The sequence below is a fragment of the Phyllostomus hastatus genome, unplaced genomic scaffold (assembly GCF_019186645.2).
Source record: "Phyllostomus hastatus isolate PE091 unplaced genomic scaffold, TTU_PhHast_1.1 phas_contig_40, whole genome shotgun sequence".
Taxonomy (NCBI): Eukaryota; Metazoa; Chordata; class Mammalia; order Chiroptera; family Phyllostomidae; genus Phyllostomus; species Phyllostomus hastatus.
Genome location: NW_025333872.1, coordinates 49,989,695 through 50,014,869, shown reverse-complemented (window position 1 = coordinate 50,014,869; position 25,175 = coordinate 49,989,695). Strand labels below are relative to the sequence as shown.

The 25,175-nt window shown below is 35.1% G+C and overlaps 1 protein-coding gene across 6 annotated transcripts in view; it reads left to right on the top strand.

The window, feature by feature from the left end:
- The window catches only part of USP45 (ubiquitin specific peptidase 45), a 65,348-nt gene that overhangs the window by 33,429 nt on the left and 6,744 nt on the right, over positions 1–25,175 (top strand). For 4 of the 6 annotated variants that reach the window (XM_045843337.1, XM_045843339.1, XM_045843336.1 and 1 more), the window contains exons 9-15: positions 1,088–1,175; positions 11,866–11,947; positions 14,057–14,148; positions 15,465–15,521; positions 17,543–18,212; positions 20,339–20,436; positions 23,295–23,381. In XM_045843337.1, the coding sequence (XP_045699293.1) occupies positions 1,088–1,175; positions 11,866–11,947; positions 14,057–14,148; positions 15,465–15,521; positions 17,543–18,212; positions 20,339–20,436; positions 23,295–23,381 (1,174 nt within the window). Of the gene's footprint in view, positions 1–1,087; positions 1,176–11,865; positions 11,948–13,600; positions 13,625–14,056; positions 14,149–15,464; positions 15,522–17,542; positions 18,213–20,338; positions 20,437–23,294; positions 23,382–25,175 lie in introns of those variants that run through there. The other 2 variants (XR_006786154.1, XR_006786155.1) reach the window with 2 other exon arrangements.

Below are 25,175 nucleotides of genomic sequence, written 5' to 3'. Positions count from 1 at the left end.
CATCATGCTGCTATTTGCTGCTGCTTAGCAAGACTGAGCAGTGCTAACTGAAATGATGGTTCCTGTTACAGGCTGGAGTCACTGTGAGTTTAGAAAGTGTTTTAGCACCAGGGCCTCACATTAGTACATTACTGGGAGGACTGTTTATCCTGAGATAATGAGGAATAATGCTAAAGTACTGAACTCAAGAATCAGAAGGCCTGGATTTATGTCAGTGGCACTCAGCTTGTTTTTAGTTTTCTCAAGTGTAAAATGAAGTTTGTGTTAATTATGAATTCCTTAATAGCACTGTTATGTATATCAAATGAGGTATGTTATATGCTATACCATACTATAATGAGATCATTCTAAATCTGTCTTCTACTACATAAAATATTCTTAGTATTTTGTGTTATGTTAAAATTCTTTCTTCATCTTAGAGCAGACTTTCTAAATTTAGAACTTGTTTGCAGTTAGGCAAAAATGTTCATTTAGCCTTGGATCTTATTGCTAGAAATACTACTTTTTAAAGTTACTGAAATCAACTAAACATTTGTTGTGTTGATGTCTCTATGAATAGCACTTGATTTTTTAAGTTAATACACAGAAAACCTGTCAAATCTTCAAAATAAATAGATTCAAAGAAATACCAGTTTATAGTTTTTAATATAAACATCATTTGTTTTTCTTTTGGTTATTTTGAGGTAAGAATATAACAGTAGCTCAGGTTTGAATACCATTTTTTGCTTGTTCTGTCACCTTGCAAATTATTTAAATAATCCCCCTGAGCACTCATTTATAAACTGGATAAAATAGTGAATTCCACACTGTTTGAGGATTGTGTTACTTTTACATATGTAAAGCTTAATGTATGTGGTTGGCATGTAGTAGTTGCCTGATAAATGATAGTCATATTATTCTCAATACACCTAAGATCTCATCCTCATTGAAACAGTAATCACATTTTGTCTTTCAGCTTAGTAGAGAAAGAAGTAAATTTAATCTTTGACTACATGTTATTTCAAAGTGATTTTAAATATTAGTAATATATTGTGGATGAAATGATTGTTCCTTTTTTTCCCTTTCCTATTTTGTTTTTAAATCATAGAGCCCCTCGATTTAAAAGTTTTCAACAACAGGACAGTCAGGAGCTTCTGCATTATCTGCTGGATGCAGTGAGGACAGAAGAAACAAAGGTCAGGTTCCTTTTTTTTTTTTTAAGATTTTTATTTATTTTTAGAGAGAGGGGAAGGGAGTGAGAAAGAGAGGGAGAGAAACATTGATTGGTTGCCTCTCATATGCACCCAGACTGGCGAGTGAACCTGAAACCTAGTCATGTGCCCTGAGCAGGAATTGAACTGGGACGATGCCCAACCAACAGAGCCACACTGGCCAGGGCAAAGGTCAGGTTTTTTTATGTTTATCACATATATCCTTTAAAGAGAGGGTACAGAGCTGAAGGAATTAATTTCTATGGTAATTTTAATGTGTGGTGGAGAAGTCACTTGATTTTTTCTAATTATTCTGTTTATTCTTCCCTCTCCTTTTTTTTTTTGACTCTTCTATAAGATTATTTTCTTTCACTTTCTCACAACCCCTATTATCCTTTATTAGTTAATGCCCTTGGCTTTAAATAACAAATCAATTTGAACTAGCTTAAATAAAGAAAAGGGATCCAGTTGAAGGGGGATTTAGCTGGGAAAGGAAGGTTCTCAGGAATCCAGAAAGTATTCTTGTTTGCTTTGTTTTTCTGGCTCTGTAGGTTTTCTTTATCCATCTTTCTGCAGACTGAGTAGCTTTTCTGTTTCTCTGGTTGAGTGGTAGCACATGACCACCATAGTTTGCATGTTGCAGTTCCATATATGAAAACGAACCTGGCTATTCCTGAATCCCAATTCTAAACTCCCAAGGAAGAGAAACTTCATTATCCCATGTTGATTAGGATGCAGTCAGGGCTCAGGCACTCTCTGGCTGGGAGACTATGGTGCCTGCGTCCTGGATCAGGGAATGTTTCTGAGAAAAGAAGGAATGATTTATGGACGGGATGGATTCCTTAAACAGTGTTTATTGTAATCCAGTCCCTTAATTGATTGTTTGTTGACTTTAATATTAAACTAGTTAAATTCAGCTTTTTTGTGGGGTCCTGTACAAATAGGATACAGTTTTTTTCAGAGAAAATTCAAGATATTACAGATGTCAAATACACAGACCATACCCTTCATTTCTTCCCTTTCTTATAGCAGACATTGCTAATTATTCATAACAGTTCTGCTGAGTCTGGATTCAGCCTCAGCATCATTCTTAACAGCACTGTGGGCAGACCCTGTCAATCATAATTGTCATAATGTGTAAAATCCTATTTCCCTTCAAGGTGAATACATTTTTAATCTTTGTATTAATATGTAGTAAACCAACCATGTGAAAATCAATGTTTGTATGCTTGTGGTAGGTAATACTATGTTACTAGGCAGGGTGGACTCTATTTTTATCCTACTTTCTTTGAATTGTAGCCTTATAGTGTTTCTTTAGTCCTACTGACCAGTTTTCAGTGAAGAGTTAATTTCTTTGAAATTGTCTTAAAAATTAGTTGCTCCCTGATACCAAACAGTGCATAGTCATCCCTTTGTATCTGCAGAGAATAGGTTTCAGAACCCCCAAGGATGCTGGAATCTTTAGGTGCTCAAGTCCCTTAAATGAAAGTATTTGCATGTAATCTATGCACATTCTTCCACATACTCTAAATCATCTATAAAGGTTACTTATAATACCTAATAAAATGTAAGTGCTATGCATATAGTTGTTGTACTGTATTTAGGGAGTAACAACAGGGAAAAAGGTCTGTACATGTCAAATGCAGAGGCAACAGCAGTAGGCCTAACTACCACTGCTATTACACTGATGTTATTTGTCAGCAACAATATAACATGTTTCCTGCCCCCCCCCCACCAAATATTTTCTCACAGTCGTTTGAATCCATAGGTGTGGAATTCACAATATAAAGGGTTGAATGCATAGTAACAGTACCATTCTTAATTGGCTACTTAGTGACTTAAAGTCAACTTTTGAAGGTGTTACTCCCTTTCTACCATCTCTCTACTTTTATGTATTTTGATTTTGGAGCCCACCACCTTCTATTTAAATCTATGTCTTTCTCAGCTTAGATTGTGATCTCCTCAAGGAATGGTACTGTATCCCGTGTGCCTTGCACATAGTAGGTGCTCAGTAAATGTTTATTGACTGTGTGTCTGCTTAACTGTGCTTAAAGACACAGAAATACTGTGTCTTTACATTATGAATAGTAAATGTACTTTGATGTTTTGAGCCTATAGATAATATAAGAATTACATTAAGATTAATTCAGACTATTAGTTGGTAGAATAACTTTTCCCCTATGATTTACAGGAACATGTTTATCACATGTATAATTTTTGTCAAGAATTTGAATTGGTAAAAAAAAATCTCTTAAATAAGTTATACTAACTAATTTCTTGGAGATTTTGAATAGGTTATAATTTGAATAAGCTGTTAAATTGATGGGATAATATTGCTTATGTTTTACCTGTACTTTGTTTTTAAAAACAATCAGCTAAGTGACTTATAATTAGTTAAGTTTTAGGGACACCAGCACAGTTCCCTATGAGCTACTATTTCATCACATTTTCTTAGCAATAAAAACATACCAAGGATGGAGACTCAAACTTAAGTCTTTCCGATTACCAAATGATATTTCTAAATCCTATGCAATACTACTGATTAAATTTTAGTTTTGATGCTTGGTCTTCAGTAACCAATATAAATACTATTACTTTTTCAATTTTAAAATTTAATCATAATTATTTCACTATTTGAAACAGTATTAAGTCTAATTTAATAGCTCTACTATATTGATAATCTCATTGAGGACACCCATAAAAGGTAGCAAGGTGGAGAGAAATGCTATGTCTTTACATTATGAATAGTAAATGTATTTTGATGCTTTTGAGCCTATAGATGATATAAGAGTTACATTAAGGTTAATTCAGACTATCAGTTAGTAGAATAACTTTTCCCCTGTGATTTACAGGGAAATGTTTACCACATGGTGGTCACATGTCATTGACAACTTGAGTTAAACATTATCTCTTTACATTTTTTTTCTGTTGTTATTACAAGTAAAACAATAAAATCTATCCCTAGTTTTTTCTATTTCACTTCTATTACTTGATAGCATTCTTTGTGACAAATTAAATTATTGTTTTGTCATAATGGTACATTGGGATTCACAGTATCTTGAAAACTTGGGCAGTATATCTGAAAGCTCTTATCTTTCTTCCTGTCTTTGAGGGTTTTAGATGGCGTGGCAGAATTAAATGTCAAGTCCGTCTATCTATTCAGTCTCGTGAGCAAGGCCAGGCCGGCAGGTCAGTTACAGTGCTCGCCCAGGCAGGAGCTGCATTGTCTGGCCTGGGAACTCACAGCTGCCAGGCGTGCTGCTATTGCTGTAGTTCATTGCTGCCGTGTGCTTTTGCATTGAAGAAAGGCTACAGTGTTATGTCTGCCACCACAATATTTTAGTAATGATGAAAAACTACTGACCTCCTTTTGTTTGTTTCATTAAAGTCATTTTCTTATGACTCCAAAGTTCAGGACAATATCATGTTGTTACTGAATAGAACACAAAAGAGATCATTTGTGAATAAAATTATAAATGTTTTATGTGCAAATAAAATCAAATTTACTATAAGAACTTTTATAAGCAGTCTTTCATCTTACAAATATATTTGCTTCACTGTTTTTCCTTTTAATTTGAGCTGTCACTAAATTAATGATGTTACATTTTTATTTTCTTCTCAAAAACATATATCACTTTAATACATTATTCGATAGGATTTTTTTTTAAAGCACAATATCTCAGCTAACTTAAACTGTGAGTCTTTTGCATTCTTATTTTTGAAAGAAGTTTAAGATGGAAACATGAAATAGTTGAATGTTGATAGTGCCAGTTGATTAATGTGCTGCTGTTGTTAGCAGCTCCCTGACCAAAGTCTGTCTTCTTTTTTAATCTAAATGGTTCAAAGCACAACTCTTAACAATGAGAGGTGTAGATAGACCTAAACCCATTGATTTTATTCAACTTGATGAATTACCTAAAAGCCCAATAGTTTAAAAGTTAATAATTTAATCAACTTCATTGTTTTACTTCATTTTTCTTTGTTTTTACTTTTTTTAAAAAGTGTGATATCATAGCTTACATTTTAAAATGCAGTAAAGGTTCATTAAGTCATATTGAAAGTCATGTTTAAATTAACAAAATGTTCAGATTATAGAATAAATATACAGACTTCTAAATTGAGTTAGTTACTGGAGAGTCTTTTTACAGTTAAATATTTATAGATGAAAATTGGTATTTATTGGAATCTTTTATTTATGTCCATTAAATATTTCTCTTGCATGGAATTCACACCATTCTAATTTATTTTAGTTAAAGAAATTCTTTTTTCATGTGTAAGTCAACTTTAGCTTAGATAACATCAGAATTATATCAATTTTGAAATTTATTGAGTCTAATTGGAGAATATCTCAATATTTATCATATTTTGCCATGTATGATGCATAATTTTTGCTCAAATATTTTAGGAAAAAATAAGGATGTGCATTATACATGAGTATAATGGTTACGTACCATGGGTATAATAATCCCATGTATAACACACACAGCAAAATGTGGGTGTACATTATACATGGCAAAATACAGTAATGGCTTGTGGGACACATTTTATTACTTTGATTACCTTTGGATATAAATATATTTCAGAGTGACATAGTATGGATTACTATATGTTTACATTTATACCCTCCTTTGTATATATTTAAGTTTTTGAATTTTGCATTACTTTCAAAATACACTAGAAGAAAATAGTGAGCAGTTCTAGGAAATATGTGCTGGTCATAGGCCAGTAAATAAGTGAAACTCAGTTCTACAATTATTGGGGGAGGGTGTTAAAAACTTATGAAATAGCTTACGCATACAGAAGAATGTGTACAAATATACATACAGTTTAAAGCATAATATAAACACCAGCAGTACTCCTCACTGCCATCTCCAGAGTTCAAAAAATAGAAAGTTATTAGTACTATAGAAGCTGTTCCTTTTCCCCCCAAGCACTTTTTTCTCATTAAAGGTAACCACTGTTTTGACTTTTACAGAAATCATTGCATTTCTTTTTTTATGGTTTTGAGAACTAGTGATATATGTTTACGCAATATATTGTTTAGCTTTGCAAAACTGTAGCAAGCACAAACCTACTGGCATTATTGGGTGAAGCCTCTCCAAAGGAGATACGTTGAGAGCATCTCTAGAACATAAGGTGGCTTTGGCTCTGTAGAGTTTACAAGAACTCTTCCTGTAGAAGTCGGTGGGCAATCATGAATGTGCATCAAAGTCAAGGCAACTATCAGAGGTGCAGCAGAGACCAGGTGCAGTAGCTCTGTGGTGCAAAAAGGCCAGAGCTGCTCTGTGATTTCTGCTCCTGGCTCCTGGCTCTCAGAAATAGGTCAAAGAAGGATGATTCTGGAGGGTAATTATTCCCCTTACAGTCTGTCCTCAGATTAAAAGCATGGTACAGTGGCAGGGGGATCTTGGTGTTAGTAGTACGTCTTTCTCATAAGTCTCACTGTTCCAGTCTGGATTGGTTTCCTCCTACATTTGATGCATAGTCACCAATCTGAAATTTTTCCTAACTTGCTCCTGGCAATTCCCTTTGCCTCTCTTCTGAACTGGCCCTGATGTTGCAATGTTGTTGTCTTTCTTGGTTTGTGCTCTCATTTGGTGTTTTATATGTATATTTTTTCTTGTCTTTATTTAAAAGGTGGTATATACTGTATATTCATCTTTCTGTACTTGGTCTTTTTTCACTTGAGACACCATAGCAATCTCTCCTCCTCAGAAGATTGGAAGCTTCCCCCTTTTTTTTTTTTTAAGTTCAACATATTTAACCATACTTCTGGTCAAGATGGAGGCATAAGCAAATACACCTTGCCTCCCTGCACAGAACTATAGCAAAAAATACAGCTACACTACAAAACAAATATCACCCAGAATTGTCAGAAAATTGAGCTGTGTGGAAATCCCACAACCAAGAATTTAAAGAAGCTACGTTCACCTAGAAGGGAGGAGAGGTAGAGATGCAGAGAGTGGAGAGAGACATGGAGTGGCACAGAGAAATGCCAAGACAGTAACGGGCAGTCCCACATCTCTGTGTGGTATATAAAAAATGGGAGGCATACCTCAGGAATGAGGGACTACGCCCCAGGCCAGACCACCCAGCCCAGGGTCCCAGTGCCAGGAAGATGAGTCCCCATAACTTCTGGCTGTAAAAACCAGTGGGGCTTGGGGCAGCAGAAGAAACTGCATCCTCTTAAAGGACCTGAAACAGACTTAGGATTGATGCAGACCCCCTCTTGGATTCAGCACAAAGGCAACAACTTAGAAGGGCACCAGTGGCATATGGGGAAAAAGTGAAGTGTGAGTGGGGAGACAGCTTCCTCCCAGGTGAAACTCAAGAGGCCAGGCAGTGGCATTGTCTTCTCTGCAAGCCCTCCCCGACGCAGAGCAATAGAGTGGTAACATGGTTGCCCCACCCTGGTGATTACCTAAGGCTATACCCCATGTACCTAATACTAGAAACAAACACAGGGAGGCTGCCAAAATGAGGAGATGGAGAAATGTGGTCCAAATGAAAGAACAGAACAAAACTCCAGAAAAAGAACTAAATAAAATGGAGATAAGCAAACTATCAGATGCACAGTTCAAAACACCAGTTATCAGGATGCTCCAGGAACTCAGTGGGTACTTCGATCCCATGAAAAAGACTGAGGTAGATATGAAGGTTGCATTAAGCGAAATAAAGAAAAATCCATAGGGAACCAACAGTGGGGAGGATAAAGCCAAAAATTAAATCAACAATTTGGAACACAACAGAAGAAAATCATTCAATCAGAACAGCAGGAAGAAAAAAGAATTAAAAAAACAATGGTAAGCTTAGGAACCTTTGGGACATCTTTCAACATACCAAAATCTGAATCATAGGGATGCTAGAAGGAGGTGAGGAAGAGCAGGAAATTGAAAACTTATTTGAAAAAATAATGAAAGAAAATTTCCTTAATTTGTTAAAGGAAATAGACTTCAAGGAAGTCCAGGAAGCACAGAGTCCCAAACAAGATGGACCCAAAGAGGACCACACCAAGACACATCATAATTAAAATGCCAGAGGTTAAAGATAAAGAGATAATTTTAAAAGCAGGAAGAGAAAAGCAGACAATTACCTACAAAGGAGTTCCCATAAGACTGTTAGCTGATTTCTCAAAAGAAACTTTGCAGGCTAGAGGAGATTGGCAAGATCTTCAAAGTGATGTAAAGCAAGGACCTACAGCCAAAATTACTCTATCTAGCAAAACTATCACTTAGAATGGAAAGACAGATAAAATGCTTCTCAGAAAAGATAAAACTAAAGTTCATCACCAAGCCATTATTATATGAAATGCTAAAGGAAATTATATAAGAAAAAGATCAAAACAAATGTTAAAATGGCAGTAAATTCACAACTATCAATAATTGAATCCAAATAACAAACTAAGCAAACAAGCAGAACAGGAAGAGAATCATAGATCTGGAGATCATTTGGAGTGTTATCAGTTGGGACGGGGGTGGGGGAGAATGAGGGGAAAGGTGCTGGTATTAAGAAGCACAAATTGGTAGTTACAGAATACACAAGGGGATGTTAAGAACAGTATCGGAAATGGAGAAGCTAAAGAACTTACATGTGTGACCCATAGACATGAACTATGGGGAGGTGGATTGCTGGAAGGAATGGGGCTACTGGGCGGAGGAGGGCAAAGGGAAACAAACTGGGAAACTCGTAGCATAATCAATAAAGTGTATTTTTAAAAATATTTAATTTTTTATAGATTAACCCTTATATGTTTTTCCCAATGTTTTTGCCTTTATGAGCAATGCTATGGTGAGTGATGTGTTTATATTATTCTGTATATCCATGTAAGTATAGAAATGAGATTGCTGGATCAAATTGTCCTTCAAAGGCATACAGTTTTCACCTCTGTTAGCAACATACTGTATAAGGGAGTCTTCCTATAACCTCACCAAAAGACTGTTTTGTCGAACTTTTTAGTTTTTGCCAATCTGTTAGGTGGAAAATGGTATCTCAGGGTAGTTTTAGTGTATATTTCTCTCTTTTCAATGAGGCTCAGTATCTTTTCATCTCTCCCTATTTTTTAGCCCATTTTTCTACTGGGTTTTAAGTCTTTGCTGATTTCTAAAAGCTTTTTGTACTAGGAGAGAATATGTTTCCAAGTTTGTCATTTGTATTTTGATTATACTTATAATGTGGAAGCAGTTTTTTAATAAAGTTTAAAACTTTTGATTTTGAATTTAACAATTGTTTTATGGTGTTTGGATACTGAGAGTCATATTAAAAAAGGCAAAAAGACATTCCCACTCTAAGGTTATAAAAGAGTGTCCCTTGTTTTCTTTCTTTTTTGATAAGATTTTATTTATTTATTTTTAGAGAGAGGGGAAGGGAGGGAGAAAGAGAGGGAGAGAAACATCAATGTGTGGTTGCCTCTTGTGTATCCCCCACTGGGGACCTGGCCCACAACCCAGGTGTGTGCCCTGACTGGGAATTGAACTAGCAACCCTTTGGTTTGCAGGCCACTGCTCAATCCACTGAGCCACACTAGCCAGGGTCTAGTTATTTTATCTTTTTAGTTGCTATTATAAATGGGGTATATTTTCCATATCTTTAGGGTTTTGCTTGTGTGTGAAAGCTATATTTTATTATATTTTATCTTCTTTATAATTTTTATACCTCTGAGACTTATTTTTGTATTAAATACAATGATGAGAACTTTAATACATTGATAACTAATAGTAGTGAATAGAGAATATGAAGGTTTGAATTTTTTCTCCTACATCTACTAATATGATGTCTTATATTACCATATTGATATACTTCCTAGAATAAAAGCCTCTTGGTCAAACTGTACTATAGGATTCATTGCATTCCTTTATGAAATTGTTTGAGCCTGTAGCTTTTTGTAAAGTGCTCTTTAACAATGTTTTCTCCACCCACCATTCATTCCAATGGAACCTAGGAGATTTTCTGGCTTTTCTGGGATTAATTTCCTAAAAAATTATCTAGCTTTTCAAAAATTTTCAAAGGTAATTGCATGAGAGTTCAGCAAAGTGGTCTCTCCTGATTACTTCATATATCTCAAATTTTGTTGGTGGTTTCCCTTTTTGTTAGATGTGATGCTAAACTTTTTTTTTAAAACACCCCAAGCTGATGAAAAGTCAGTCACACACAAGATTGATTGATTGATTGATTGATTGAGATTATTTATTTATTTATTTATTTTTAGAGAGAGGGGAAGGGAGGGAGAAAGAGAGGGAGAGAAACATCAATGTGTGGTTGTCTCTCACATGGCCCCCGCTGGACACCTGGCCCATAACCCAGGCATGTGCCCCGAATGGGAATCAAAATTGTGACCCTTTGGTTCACAGCCTGCACTCAATCCACTGAGCCACACCAGCCAGGGCTGATGTTAGACTTTTTATCCTTATCTTGATTAAGATTAGCTAGTGGGTTTATTTTTCCCCCAATCACACAATCAGCTTACCTTTACTAACTCTCTTCTTGTACTTTTGTTCGGTGTTAGTATTTTTTTTCTAAACTTGTAAGTAGGCTACGTAATTTACTTGTTTGTATTCTTTTCAACTGACGTAAATATTTAAGGCTGTGACTTTTCTTCTGAAGAGTGGAAAGTATCATGGATTCTGATATGTAGTGTTTTCATTATTCTCTAGGAAGTCTGCAGTTTGAGTTTAGTTTCTCTTTAACATAATTTAACAAAATTATGTATTTTTACACCAGGAAGTCTAGATCAAACAGCAGTTTCACATTAAGACTTTACTTAAAAAAGTATTTTAATGAATAATTAACAAACATTCCTTTCACTCCACTGTTAAAAATGTGAATTAGAGATGATTAAATTGATCCATTACTTAGGGGCATAATTACTGAAAGATGACTAGCTTCAATAAGTTTTTATTTTTGTAATATGTAGTTTTAATTTATTCTAAAAGGTTTCTGTGAGGTTGGATCTTTCCTAAAACATATGGAAGACATGTGAAAACAAACCTTGTCATTTACTAACAGCTACTAAAGACTTTAATACATAATCATTATTGACAACTAAATTCAAATATTGGGATATTCTTGCTGTGGACATTAATTGATATTCCGGACTTTAGTTATGTATTTATGTAAACAAATACTCTATATGGAAGCCATAGTGGCCAGCTTAAGGGCTTTTTATATATTATGGTTTTCTTCATAGACAAGAAATTTCATATGGTCTATATGTGACTTTTTGTCCTGATTAAGGAATACATCATTTTAGGGACAGAGTGGGGGAGATGGGGTAGGGGGTAGGGAGTGAGGAGAGGAAGGCCAATGGAGAAAGAAGGGGAGAGGGGGGAGAAGAGGGAGAAGTTACTTTAAACCTGTAAGAACAGTGAGACTAGGCTGCCTTCCTAAACATAGGAACTTTGACTCTAATTTCAAATTCTCCCTCAAAGAAGAAACTTGTTCGTTTATGCAGTTTAAGGACTGGAAGAAAGCACATATTTAATTTTTAAAACATTCAGTCAATTTATTTTACTGACTAGGGAACTCACATCCAGTGTACTTTGCTGTTTGAAAGTCCTTCTATTATTAAGAGGATGAGGCTGGAGTTAACTGGTACTAAACCAGATTTATTCAAAGGAACACAAAATACTGCTTTGAAAGAATAGATTCTTAATAAGTTCTTATTAACTTTGTGTTATAGAGAATACAAGCTGGCATTCTAAAAGCATTTAACAACCCAACAACTAAAACTGCTGATGATGAAACTAGAAAACAAGTCAAAGGTATGTTGACTCTCTCACTGTTAAGACTTTCTTCTATAAGAAAATATCCAATGGTTCTTCTTAGGGGAAAAGAACTGAGCATTGTGTGAATGAATGCCCTAAAGCAGTTGCCTTAAAATCAAGGTATACTTATTTCAGTGGCTGTGAGATAGTCTAGTGGGTCATAAAAATAAAATGTTAGAACTTATACATATGAATTAAGAAAATAAAACTAATATCAAATATACAGATTTATACTTTTGCTCTTATATGAGGTATTCTAAGGGCAACTTGAAAGGTTACTAAAAGTAGCAGCCTTACTTGGGAGTTCACTTTTATCATATTGTATCATTTTGCAGTTAGGTGTGCTTGGTTGAGTGGACTTTCCAGCTGGACAAAATGCTTAAGTGCTCCAAAGATTCCTGCAATGGAACCATTTATTGAAGAGAGTACTAATAGGTCAAGCGTATATGCCTGTTTTACTCCTAGTGTTAACTCTTCATCAGCCAAAATCTGAGGCAAAAACAGTGACTACCTAATCAAAGCTGATCACTTAAAACATTTAAGTATGGGTTTATATTCCATTGTTATTAGTGATTTACCATGTCCTAAATGTATATTCTGCCTTGAGATATTAACTAATGGTGGTATAAAGTCATTTTGGGGAGACACTCAAAAATATTATTTGTATTTCATTTATTCTCTTTTGTAGCTTGTATTTTGTTGTAGTGCACACTGTAGTGTGCGCTTTTGTTGTATGTGCACATTATATGTCTATAATTTAGAAGCAAATATGCATTGTGATTATATATGCTGAAACCTTATATACAGTTACGGGTTCAAGGTTTTTTAAAATGTAGATTTTCAAGCATGCACTTTTGTTTTGAGATAGTGCCATCTAGTGTGTACTTAGAATAACTGCCCAGTTTTATTTTTCATTTCTTTCCAGTTTTGAAATCATTTTTTTATAGTTAATCCCTTGTGTAATTTTTCTTAATGAAGCATCTTAGTTTACCATAATTTCTCATAGTTATAGTTAATAAATGTTTATTGATATATCCAGGTATACTTGCTCTGTCATTCAGTGCTTCAAATAACATTTTTAAAAGGTAGAAAATACAATGTTTTAGAAGTTAGAGACCCCAAAAGATAGAAGTTCAAAACAGGAGTGAATAGATTGGTAATACATTTTCCCCCACTGTTTTACTGAGGAAAATGTCAAACCTGTATTAAAGTGGAGAGAATAGAATATGAAGCTCCATGTACCATGTACCCATCACCTCACTTACTACATGCAGTTCACGGTGTGTTAGGTTTCATCTGTTTTTTTCCCCCAACCCCAAATTATTTTGAAGCAAATCATAGGCATAACTTCCCTGGATCTACAAATATTTTTCAAAGAAACAGAAAAATTTGACACTTAAGCAGTTACGGATATAAGTGAGTTATTCATTGCCACATTACTTCTTTACGCTGTGCTGTGTCTACTTGTCTCTACTACCCTGTCATTTCCACAGTTGTAGTCCTGGCCTCTGCAGCCCTAAAGGCACACCTCCTTTTCCATCCCTCCACCTCTGGGTTAGGCACAGAAGCTGTGAAGGATTTTTTTTAAAATTTTTTTTAATGAGTGTTTTTTTAAAAGATTTATTTGTTTGTTTGTTTATTTATTTTTAGAGAGGGAAGGGAGGAAGAAAGAGAGAGAGAGAAACATCGATGTGCGGTTGCTGGTGGCCATGGCCTGCAACCCAGGCATGTGCCCTGACTGGGAATCGAACCTGCGACACTTTGGTTCACAGCCCATGCTTAATCCACTGAGCTACGCCAGCCAGGGCGCCGTGAAGGATTTAATGAAAGCAGTTGAGACGTAGTATGAATCACAGCTATTGCTCTACTTATTTTACCTTTTAAGAGCAGTTTGTTATTTCTTGAAAACTACTGTAGTTGGTAGTCACATTTTCTCTGATAGAGTTGTAAAGGAGAAAGATGTAATGTCACATGGTAAAATTCATTATTAAATGTGGTACTGGACATCTGTCTTGGATTTCTTTTGAATCAACAGAAAAAACCATGTTACATTGTAAGGTTGATGGTTGACATGCGTTTTTGTATTAAAAAGTATTATTTTTACAGCATATGGAAGAGAAGGTGTGAAAATGAATTTCATAGATCGGATCTTTATTGGTGAACTGACTAGCACAGTCATGTGTGAAGAATGTGCAAATGTAGGTACTTGGAAGTTCACTTCAACCTGGACTAGCTTACAGTCATGCTGTTTTATTTCTTTCACATATGCTTATCAGCAGTCATGTGTGTTTATTTGTGACAGATGACTACATAATGGTTTTTTAAAATCTTCTTAAAATATATCCTTTATTCCTAGAAAGTAAACATAATTCATAATTTAAAAAATAAATGGTATTTTATTTTTCTTCCTGAGAAACCCATGAAGTTCTCTTAGCTTATTTGAATGTGCTCGAATGTGTTCACTACCTGTTTGGATTGAAATAAAAGGGTCTGTGATGAGGATAACTGTTATGTAACTACAGGGTGGGGCAAAATAGGTTTGTAATTGGTCATATGAAGATAACATAATCATTATAATACAAGAACAAACTCTTTTGAATGCTCACAACTGTAAACTTACTTTTGCCCCACCCTGTGTGCATTGCCCTGAAATGTAATTCTAACAGGAATAATTCAGTGTAGTAACATAACCTAGGGTGATCTAACTTGTTGTTTTTTTTTTTAAATTGACTTGACTCATATTTGAATTTAGTGTTAATTTGATGGGGTGGAATGCTAACAGTTTAAAGATGTATAAGCTTTTATAGGCTTTCTACCACTTGATAAGGAATATTTCTGAAAGCATAAGACTTAGAGTATGATAGGTTTACACTTTCATCAGATTTTATTATGAAAGAGAGTCTTTATGCACATTCTCCTGACCCAGATTACAGAGTGCCTTTCTACCTTCTCTAGCCTCACACACTCAGAATTGTGTATTATATCTCCTTCTAGCCTGTCATGTGGGAGCACAGACTGTCAATGAGATATTTCTTCAATTTGTAGTATATTTGACATAGATATTGATTTCTCTCTCACAAGCTAGAGAGCATCTTTTAAAACAGAATTATCCTACAGAGTCTACAAAACATAGTCAAACTTTCTGCCTTTTTTCATGGCTTTTTTATAGTTTATTTATGTTATGGTACTAATTCCACCCCAAATATGTTTCTGTCTTCATTTAATCATTATTATTAAACATAGTTTATTTTGAAGTTACTTTAAATATTACTGACATTGTGATATTGACAACATTATAAAATTCAACAGGGTTGCATTTCTTGAAGTTTTGGGATATCTTGTTTTGATTATATATGTGCTATTATACCCCATTAAATGGCTATTGGTGCCAGGAAAATTTTTTTAACTTAAAATTTTAAGTGGCCTGGGAAGTCTGATTTGTTTAAGCCTTTATAAAACCACATTGTCTATGTTAGAACTCTACCTGAAGTTCTCAATATGTTTTCTTTTTAAGGTTTCCATGGTGAAAGATCCTTTTATTGATATTTCACTTCCTATAATAGAAGAAAGGGTAAGGAGAAAAAAACTTAATAAGACTTTTGTGAAGGGCATTTATTTATTCATATACTTAGACATTTGTTGAGTATATTATCAGATATCTGAGTCATTTTTTATATACATTAGTTGAGTTTGTACGGTATAATATTGGGGTTAGCATATGTATGCATAAAGTATGATAAAGTTATTCTCAAGGAATTTAAATCCTTATGCTTTATATCTTGAGAATTAATGTTAGGAAAATTATATTTCAAATGAGAAATTTTAAAAAGTAGGTTATATCCAGAATTTATTTCCTAAAGTTTTGTGTTATGTACATGGCATCCATATAGGTTTCAAAACCTGTACTTTTGGGAAGAATGAGTAAATATAGAAGTTTACAGAAGACAGATAATGGTCAGTACAGTGGTATTATTACTATAGGAAATATTCATCAGTGTAGCACTACCAGGAAGCATTCTTCATCTAAAGATAATGTAAGATTATATGTATTTGTGAGATATGTATAAGATTATATGTATTTGTATATGTATATAATATGTATTATATGTATATGTATTTTGCTTTTTAAAACTTTTCATTATGAAAAATTTCAAAACTATACAGAAGTAGATGAAATAGTACAATAAACTCCCATATACCTGTTTCTCAGCTTCATAGTTATCAGCTCTCGGCTGATCAATCCTGTTTTAACCTACATCTCACATTCTCCCTCTCCACACCCCAGATTATTTTGGAATAAATTCCAAGTACATCATATACTTTGATGTGTATCTCTAAAATATGCTCCTTAATTTTTTTAAATAATCCTCACCCATGGACACATTTTATTTATTTTTGTTTTAGAGAGAGAGGAAGGGGGTGGGAAGGGAGAGAGAAACATGGGTGTGAGAGAGATACATCCATTGGTTGCCTCCTGTATGCACCTGGCTGGGGATCCGTGTACAAGATGACACTCCAACCAACTGAACCACCTGGCCAGGGTAAAAAGATAAATACTCATTTAAAATACATAACTACAGTACCATTATCATACCTAAAAATATTATTAACTTTGTAATTGTGCCAATATTCAGTCATTATTTACATTTATACAGTTGTCTCATAAATACTTGCTTTTTGTTTTTGCTTCTTAAAGTGTATTTGAATTCATTATCTAAAAAAGAGCTATAGAATGTAGTTGATTGCCATGTCTCTTAAATCTCTTTTAACCTCCCCCTCCACCCCTGCTTTTTTCCTTTGCAATTTATTTGTTGAAGAAATCAGGTCTTTTTTTTTCAAATCAGTTTCTCACATTCTCACTTCCACAGTAATTCATTTTGCTGTTGCATTCACATGTTAACAGGTGCCTGTTTATCCCCTTGGTTTTGTCTGCAAGGCAGTCAGATAGAGAGGCCCAACTGGGTTCAGGTTTGATGATTTAATTTTTGACGAGAAAACTTTTAAGTGGCAGTGTATGCTTCTATCGAGGAGGTGCATGCCACGTTCGATGTCTCTTTCTGTGATGTCACCAGCCATTGATGTCTGTCGTATGTGCTCATTATTATTGTTCACTAGGGACATACCTGGTTGTTGAATTATCCCATATGAATTTAAAGAAATAAAATTGAATTTTCACTTTATTAAAAAACTTTTTTAGATACTATTATTTGTACTTACTTGGCAAATTGATATATGACCAGATCTAATTTACTATGTAGAAGGTTTTTTAAGTGGCAAGACTACAGAGATTATGCAAAGATTTGCACTTGAAATGCCTCCCTCACAGCTCTGTTCCACAAAAGTTCTGTTCTCCTCTCTGCAAATGGGTAACAACTGTTGTTGGTTTCTTGTGTAAAGGTTTATTTTTAAGTTAGTACTATTTGTTATATATCTTCTACTGGTTGTAGTTTATGTAGATTTAGGAAGTGGGTTTTAGAAGCACTAAAAATAGTATTTATTTAATAATTATAGAACATTTAAGTAAGACTTACTGGCATTTATTTTCAGTAAGTCCATAAGATTCTTTTCTCTAAAAACACTGTCAACTTACAGCATCAACTAATTCATGGCAGAAAACGTACAAGGAAATTGCCATCTGGAGAAGATAAAGCTGTTGTCATATACCGGAAAAACAGAAACTCTGAAGTGAACAGGGATTCTTCAGTGTTCGTGAGCATCATGAACACTGGGTCACCTCTGACTGAAAACCCTACTGACGGCAGTACAAAAGAAGCCAGCAATTCTGAAAGTAGTGTCGATGCTGACAGTGAGGCTTCGGAATCTGAAAGTGCTTCTAAGAAGACCCTGTTGCCAAGATCCAGTAGTGGCTGCTGGGTGCATACAAATGGGCATCACCATCCCTCAGTGTGCGAGACACCCCGCAAGGAGACCAACAGTGGTGATGAGGATGTGGCTGATGCTATTTCTGAACTTCATTTAAGCAGCACTGTAACTGGAGATAGAGATTTTGATGAGGAAAATCAGCCACTAAGTCTTGCAAATAATTTATATTTTTCAGAGGGGAGGCATATGATGTCTTCCAGCCCCCAAAATGCTTTTCAGACCCTTTCTCAGAGCTATGTAACTACTTCTAAAGAATGTTCAGTTCAGTCTTGTCTCTACCAGTTTACATCTTTGGAATTATTAATGGGGAATAACAAGCTTCTATGTGAGAACTGTACTGAAAAGAAACAGAAGTGCCAAAGGGAAACCAGTTCTGCAGGTAAGTATTTAGCTATTTTTTGTCTTCATGGATTATCTGATAATGACTAGTTGGCATTAGATCCCAAAGAGAAGAAGCTAAGCATCTTGTCTCTAAACTTGAGCTGCTTAGAGGTGGGGATTGCCTTCTTTGTATACCTGTTTGTGTAACTCAGCACTGAAGACACTGACTAGGCAAAATAAATGGTCAATAGAATTTTGTTGAAATTAATTGGAGAACAGGAAGTATCCATCTGTGCCCTGAAAATGCAAATCCACATAATTTTATCTCAGGGAACCAGCTATCTCAGATATTCTCAGAAGAAATTTTCCTAAAACTTAAAATGTTATCATTAGTGAGATTAATGATGAGATTAATGTGCTTCACAAATCTCATCAATCTAGTATTAAGTCATAATAAGATATACATTTGAAAGTTTTAAATAATTGTATATTATCAAGCTAGCAACATAATAAGTATGTATAATTGACTAGAAAAAATGGAAAAAAGGGGACTTGTCAAGTAGGAAATTTTCAGTGCACCTCTAGCCTTGATTAAATGGAGAGAATACTCAGATTCCTAGTGACTAGTTTTTCAAAATACAGATTTTATTATCATTCAGGGATGGTGAGGCCAACAGATCGGGGTACAGCTGCCACTGAAGATAGTTTGTTACTTATAGTTCCCAAAAAGAGGGGCATGTGGGGAGGCACCAGGGTTGATCAGGGGCAGAGGCAACCATGGGAGAAACTAGGACAAGAACCTTTACTGTGGTTTCCAAGGGAAGGGCTGGGCAAGGCAGGGCAAACAGGTTTCAGACTGACTAGTTTTGAATCATTTCAATGGCCTCTGGGCTATAGGGGCTGCCTGGTACCATGATTAACATGTGATTAGAGCAGGTGGGTAGTGGCCTAGAGTTTAAGACCTCAATAAAGAAGGTAGATGGGATATGGGTTTTGGATTGGTTGGTTTGCCTATGAAAGATGCGCTTAAGTTGTCAAAGCATCAGGACAAAGACATGATTAATAAACAAGTGATTAAGGAAGTGTCTAAATCAGAGGAGAAATACCAGTTTATATTAATCCAAGTTAAATATGTAATTGGTCACATTCAAATCCTATCATGTCCTTTCTAACAACCTCTTCCTGAAATCCTCCATGGTTTTCATGATACAAGCTCTCCCTTTACTGCAATAAATACTGAGCCAGTATCATCAACTACAGGTGTGTTCCTGGTGGTCTTTGGGTAGAGGGCATTGTCCTAAGTCACTACTAGTCCATCTCCTTTCTGGCTTCCAAAGTTGTGTAGCAAGTGTCACTGCACCAATCCTTTGTGTGTGTGTGTGTGTGTGTGTGTGCACCTTAAAAGAAATCTTTTAGTTTAATGGTTTTGTAAAGAATAGAGGTACCCTGTAACCAGAAGTCTAATTTCTTTTTTAAAAAATGTTTTATTTATTTATTTTTAGAGAGAGGGGAACAAGAAAGAGAGGGAGAGAAACAACAATGTGTGGTTGCCTCTAGCACGCCTCCTACTGGGGACCTGGTCCTCAACCCAGGCATGTGACCTGATTGGGAATCCAACCCATGACCCTTTGGTTCATAGGCCCACTCCCAATTCGCTGAGCTACATCAGCCAGGGCCAATTTCTTTTTTATTTCCTTTTTTATAAAATCTAGTTTATTGAATTTGCACATAATAGAATTCATATATAGTATATAATTTGTATTCTATAATATTCATGTGTACAGTTTGATAAGTTTTGATAACATATACAGTCCTGTAACTACCATCAAGATATAGAACATTTCCATTGCTCCAAAATGTTTCCTTGTGCCCCTTTGCAGTTAATCCCCTCTCCCATCGCCTAGTCCCTGCATTTACTAATCTGATTCTCTTCCCTATAGTTTTGTCTTCTCCAGCATATCATGTAAATGGAATCATATAATACATAGTCTTTTGTCTCTGGCTTCTTTGACACTTAGCATAATGTCTTCGGGTTCACTCATACTGTTACATATATCAATAGTTCATTCTAATTTCTTTTTTAATATTATAAAAATGTGACATGGTGCTTCTATATAAATGTTGACTATATTATATGGTAGATAAAATGTAACCTTACAAATAAATTCATTACATTTTATGCAGAAAAGAAAGCAGAGGGGATTTACACTAATGCCAGGAAGCAGTTGCTCATTTCTTCTGTTCCAGTTATCCTAATACTCCATCTTAAAAGATTCCATCAGGTAAAGGTCCCTTTAGTAACACTATTGTAGTTTTCATCAGATGTTTTGTAGAGCCCTAAGTCTTATAAAATACTGTCAAAGATTAGGCACTAATTTACTGAATTTAAAAATTTGTCATATGGAATTTACTACTTTTCAGCCATAATAGTTTACAAGACTTTTCTAGTTAAAATCATTTCATTCACAGTGTTTGAAGATTTGGATGGTAGGAACCCAAGGGGTGGGTGTTTGTTAGTGTGTGTCAATGGGAAATAAGAATTCTTAAGAACGCTTAACAAAAATAAAAGAATGCTTAGCAGTAGGGGAATAGCAAAGTGCACGTAGCTTTCTGGGCTCTCAGGATCCCAGCAGGGGCCTGTGAGGGCTGGGTGTGGTCGGCTCCGACTTGGTAGGAAAAGGACTGCAGGGCAGGCACCTCCCCTGTAGGACTCTGCAGTGGGAGGGGACTGAAATATTTGAAACACATCAGGTTTTTCTCTAATTTTTTTATATTTTTAATTCAGTGCATTATCTCACCTTTTTTACTTTGCATTTGATAAATTATTTTAACATTTCTCTGGAAGAATGAATAATTGAAAATATTAAAACATTTTTGCAAAAGTTATAAGGGAAATTTTTAGAATACCTGTTTTAAAATAAAACTATAATCAGTAAAACAGTGTGGTCAGAACTGTCAAATAACAGGAACAAATTTAAAGGACACATGGACAAAAACTAGGGGGAGGGTGGTAATGGGAGGGAAGTGGGGAGGGTTGGGTGGGTGGGCTGGAATGGGAGTAAAAGGGAGAAAACTGTACTTGAACAATGATTAAAATAAAAAAATAAAAAAGAACTGTCAAATAAAACATGAAGTATAATTTAAAGCTCTTTTGTTATGATAATGAAGTCATCTGAAATCAGTTGGGAAGGGGGCTGTATTATTCAATAAAGGACTTAGGGAAGAAAAATAACGGAGGAAATGAAAGTTTATAGCTACCCTCTGTACTATACCCCAATACTATTTTCAGATAAACTGTTTTAATTCTATGAAGCAAATTGTCAAAAACATACAAAGGCAACTAATCAATTTCTCTCTCACATCAATGTTTCTCTCCCTCTCCCCCTTACCCACTCTCTCTAAAATCAATAAGCATGTCTTCGGATGCAGATAAAAATAATAAAACTAAATAAAAATATATACTTAAAATTAATTCAAAAAAGAAAAGATAAAGAGATTTGTCTTCTATAAAAGCCCTTTACAAAGCCTCTCCTATTGTGGGGTAGTTTCTGAACCACTAAGTAATATCTGGGGAGAGGACACATCAGCCTGCGAGGTTCTCAGACAGTGCTGGTGTTGGGTGCTTATAGAGATCACCTGATGAGAAAAACAAGGAAAGCAAATTGAATACAGACTAAATAATTACCCCTAAGGTATGACCTCATAATTTCATGTCAGATATTATGTTAGGCCCTCTAAACATCACTTGAAGAAACAAATAAGTGGGTATATTTTGGTCAAAAATAAGCTTTTTTTTTTTCTTTAAAGAAAGGTAAGAACAAGGCAACAGATTCACATTAAAATTATGTCCTTGAAGTAAGTCGTGAAAGCTTTGCATGAAAGGTTACATCTATTAGTTTTTGTCTACTCAAATATTTCAGATTAAGGATCTTCTGATTCCAGTGGAGTTTCTATTTGTGGGTTTCCTACTCAATACATTTGGCAGTCTATCAGCTGGTTTTTAACTATTATTAAATAATGCAAAGTGTACATTTTTCAAGTTCTGCCCTTGGAAATTAAAAATAGAGAAAGAAGTAGAGCTTATTTAAGAATATGAAGGTTCATTTTTTAAAAAAGATTTTATTAATTTACTTTTGGAGGGAGGGGAAGGGAGGAAGGAAGGAAGCAAGGAAGCAAGGAAGGAAGGAAGGAAGGAGAAAGGAAGAAACATTGATATGCAAGAGAAACATCAATCAGTTGCCTCTTGCATGCCCCAGACCACCGGGGACCTGGCCCACCACCCAGGCATGTGTCCTGACCAGGAATTGAACCAGTGACCTTTCAGTTTGTGGGACAACACCCAACCCACTGAGCCATACCAGTCAGGACAAGGTTCATTTTTATTTATTTTTCGGACTATGAGACAACCCACCGCCCCCCAATTTGGGAGGAAAATGCAGCAGTGACCCTGCTCCTGTCTCCTATGACCCTGCTCCACCGCCCCCCTGCCCCCCACAGCAAGCCAGGTAAGCTACATCCAGATTATAAGAGGTACCCCATTTCCTCCCAAATTTGGGGGGAGTGCGTCTTGTAGTCCAAAAAATACAGTATATAATATATAATATTTACTTTTATTGATAAAATTATTTGAGTATTCAAATTCTGGCTTTTTGTTTTAATAAATAAATATTACTGAATTTTAGAGCTGAGAAGGATCTAATCTAATCCATTTATACCCATTTTCTTCCTTGATCTAGATGAGGTGCTATGTAGGCAATGGGTGTTGACCAGTCATCGAGTCAGGCCTAGGCCACCAGGCCCTGACTTCAGTTGAATATCTTTTTATGGTGGCATATGTATCAGCAACTTAGCTTTTACTACATTGAATTTATTTTTCCCTAAGTGTTGAAAACCACAGTGAAAGTCATTATTCCCATATTGTTTGTGGTAAAAATGCACATGTAAATAAATGATATTTGCTGAAACAGTTTATGGAACCTAATTAAAAACTTAGTCATATACCAGTTTTGGATTATTCATTAATCATGTTTTTATATCTATGAAAAAACCTAACTTCTAGGATTCATCTTTTAGTTTTAATTAACAAACAATGATTTAGATTGGGTTTGTTGGATTAAAATTTTTTTTTGGTCTTTCTTAGGCTGGATTGAGTCTTCGAAAGGTAAACAGACATGTAGATTTTCCACTGATACTTGATTTAGCACCATTCTGTTCTGCTACTTGTAAGGTATAGTATATTATCAAAATACTCAGTTGACTTGCAAATAATATACTTGCAGTACTCTATGATTGTTTGTTATGCCATGCTTTTCTTTGTGTAAAAAATAAGCTCCTCTGAATAGGAATTTTATAGTTAGTGAAGGGAAATCAGTAAAATGTGGAACATGTAACACACTGAGTACGACTTTTGTCTTTTGGGAGATAGATTAAGGGAAAGTCAAAAAAGATGCATAAAGCATGAGACCTAAGGGTCATGAAGATTAAAGCCACTTGTAAATACTGCTAGAAGCAGACCACTGCTGGGAAAAGTAAGCAGATTTTGTGTCCTCTTCTGCTCCTTGTGGACAATATGCTTACATGGCAGTAGTTTTCGCATTTGTGGAGTTATCTTTTGCAAATCAGTAAACTAATACATTGTTTTTTCATGCCATTTCAGGTACACTGTTGAGAATAGTGTACTTGTCAGATGAGTATGGTACTTTGAAATTATTAAAACTTTAAAAATTAGATATAGAAAGCAGACTGGAGCAATATAGAAAGCAATTATAAAAATTGCTTGTACTTACATATTGGAACTGTGCCGGTGAAATAGATGATTTTGACTTCCTCGAGGGAACCAAACAGTTCTAGGCAACACCTTGTCCTGTTCATGATTGCTGATTAGCAGTCCAGGCATTGTGGCATGTAGGAGAATGCTTACTGAATTTAATATTTTTAATATAGTGATCAATCAAAACAAAAATATCTTAAACGCAATTTTTTGGTGAATCTAGTTCATGTGTGGAATACAGCACTATCTGTCAATTATTAACATTAAGGTTCACAGAATTTGATAGGATGGTAAATAATATGAAACTTAACAAGTTCTATATTAAATTTATGAAAAATGGTTTAAAAGTACCTATTTTAGAGAATTTCCAACATGCACAAAAGTACACAGAACTGTACAATGAACCTCCAGCACCCACCACCTGGCCCTAAAACCTTAGATACATGGCCAGTCCTGCCCCATCCACATGCTCGTGTACCTACTCCTCCTATATTATTACTATTACTATCACTATCACTGTCATTGTCACCATCACTATCACTGTCACTGTCACTGTTTCAGTCCTCACCAGAGGATATGTTTATTGATCTTAGAAGAAGGGAGAAACAGGGATGTGAGAAAGAAATATCAGTCAGTTGCCTTCCTGTAGAAGCCCCCAACTCGGGGTCAAATGTGCAACCTAGGTATGTGTCCTGACCAGGAATCAAACCCGTAACCTTTTGGTGTACAAGGATGACGCTCCAACCAGCTGAGCCACCCTGCCAAAGCTGAAGCATCATTTTATTCATAATATTTCACTATGAATTTCTAAAAGATAAGAATCACTCCTCACATTTTTATATAACCACAATACTACTCTCACACTAAAACAAATAGACAATTTAAATATCATATCATTTAGTGTATTTATTTCTAATTATATCATAAATGAATTTGTATCCAAAGAAGAACTACACATTGTAATTGGATAATGTCTTTTACTCTCTTTTATTATACAGTTACCCTCTCCCTTCTCTCTCCCCTTCAATTCCCTCCTCACAAATTATTTGTTGAAGAAACTGGGCCATCTTTACAGTAGTTTCTCCTAATTTAGATTTTGATGATTATTCCTCTGTCCTCTTTATTTACTATAAATAGGTAGCTGGATAGTTGGATGTGGAAAGGCTTAAACAGATTTAGGTTTGATGTTCCTTATTTATCTTATAATTTTTTTTCTGGCAAGGCTATTTCATAGGAAGTGTTTAGTCAGGT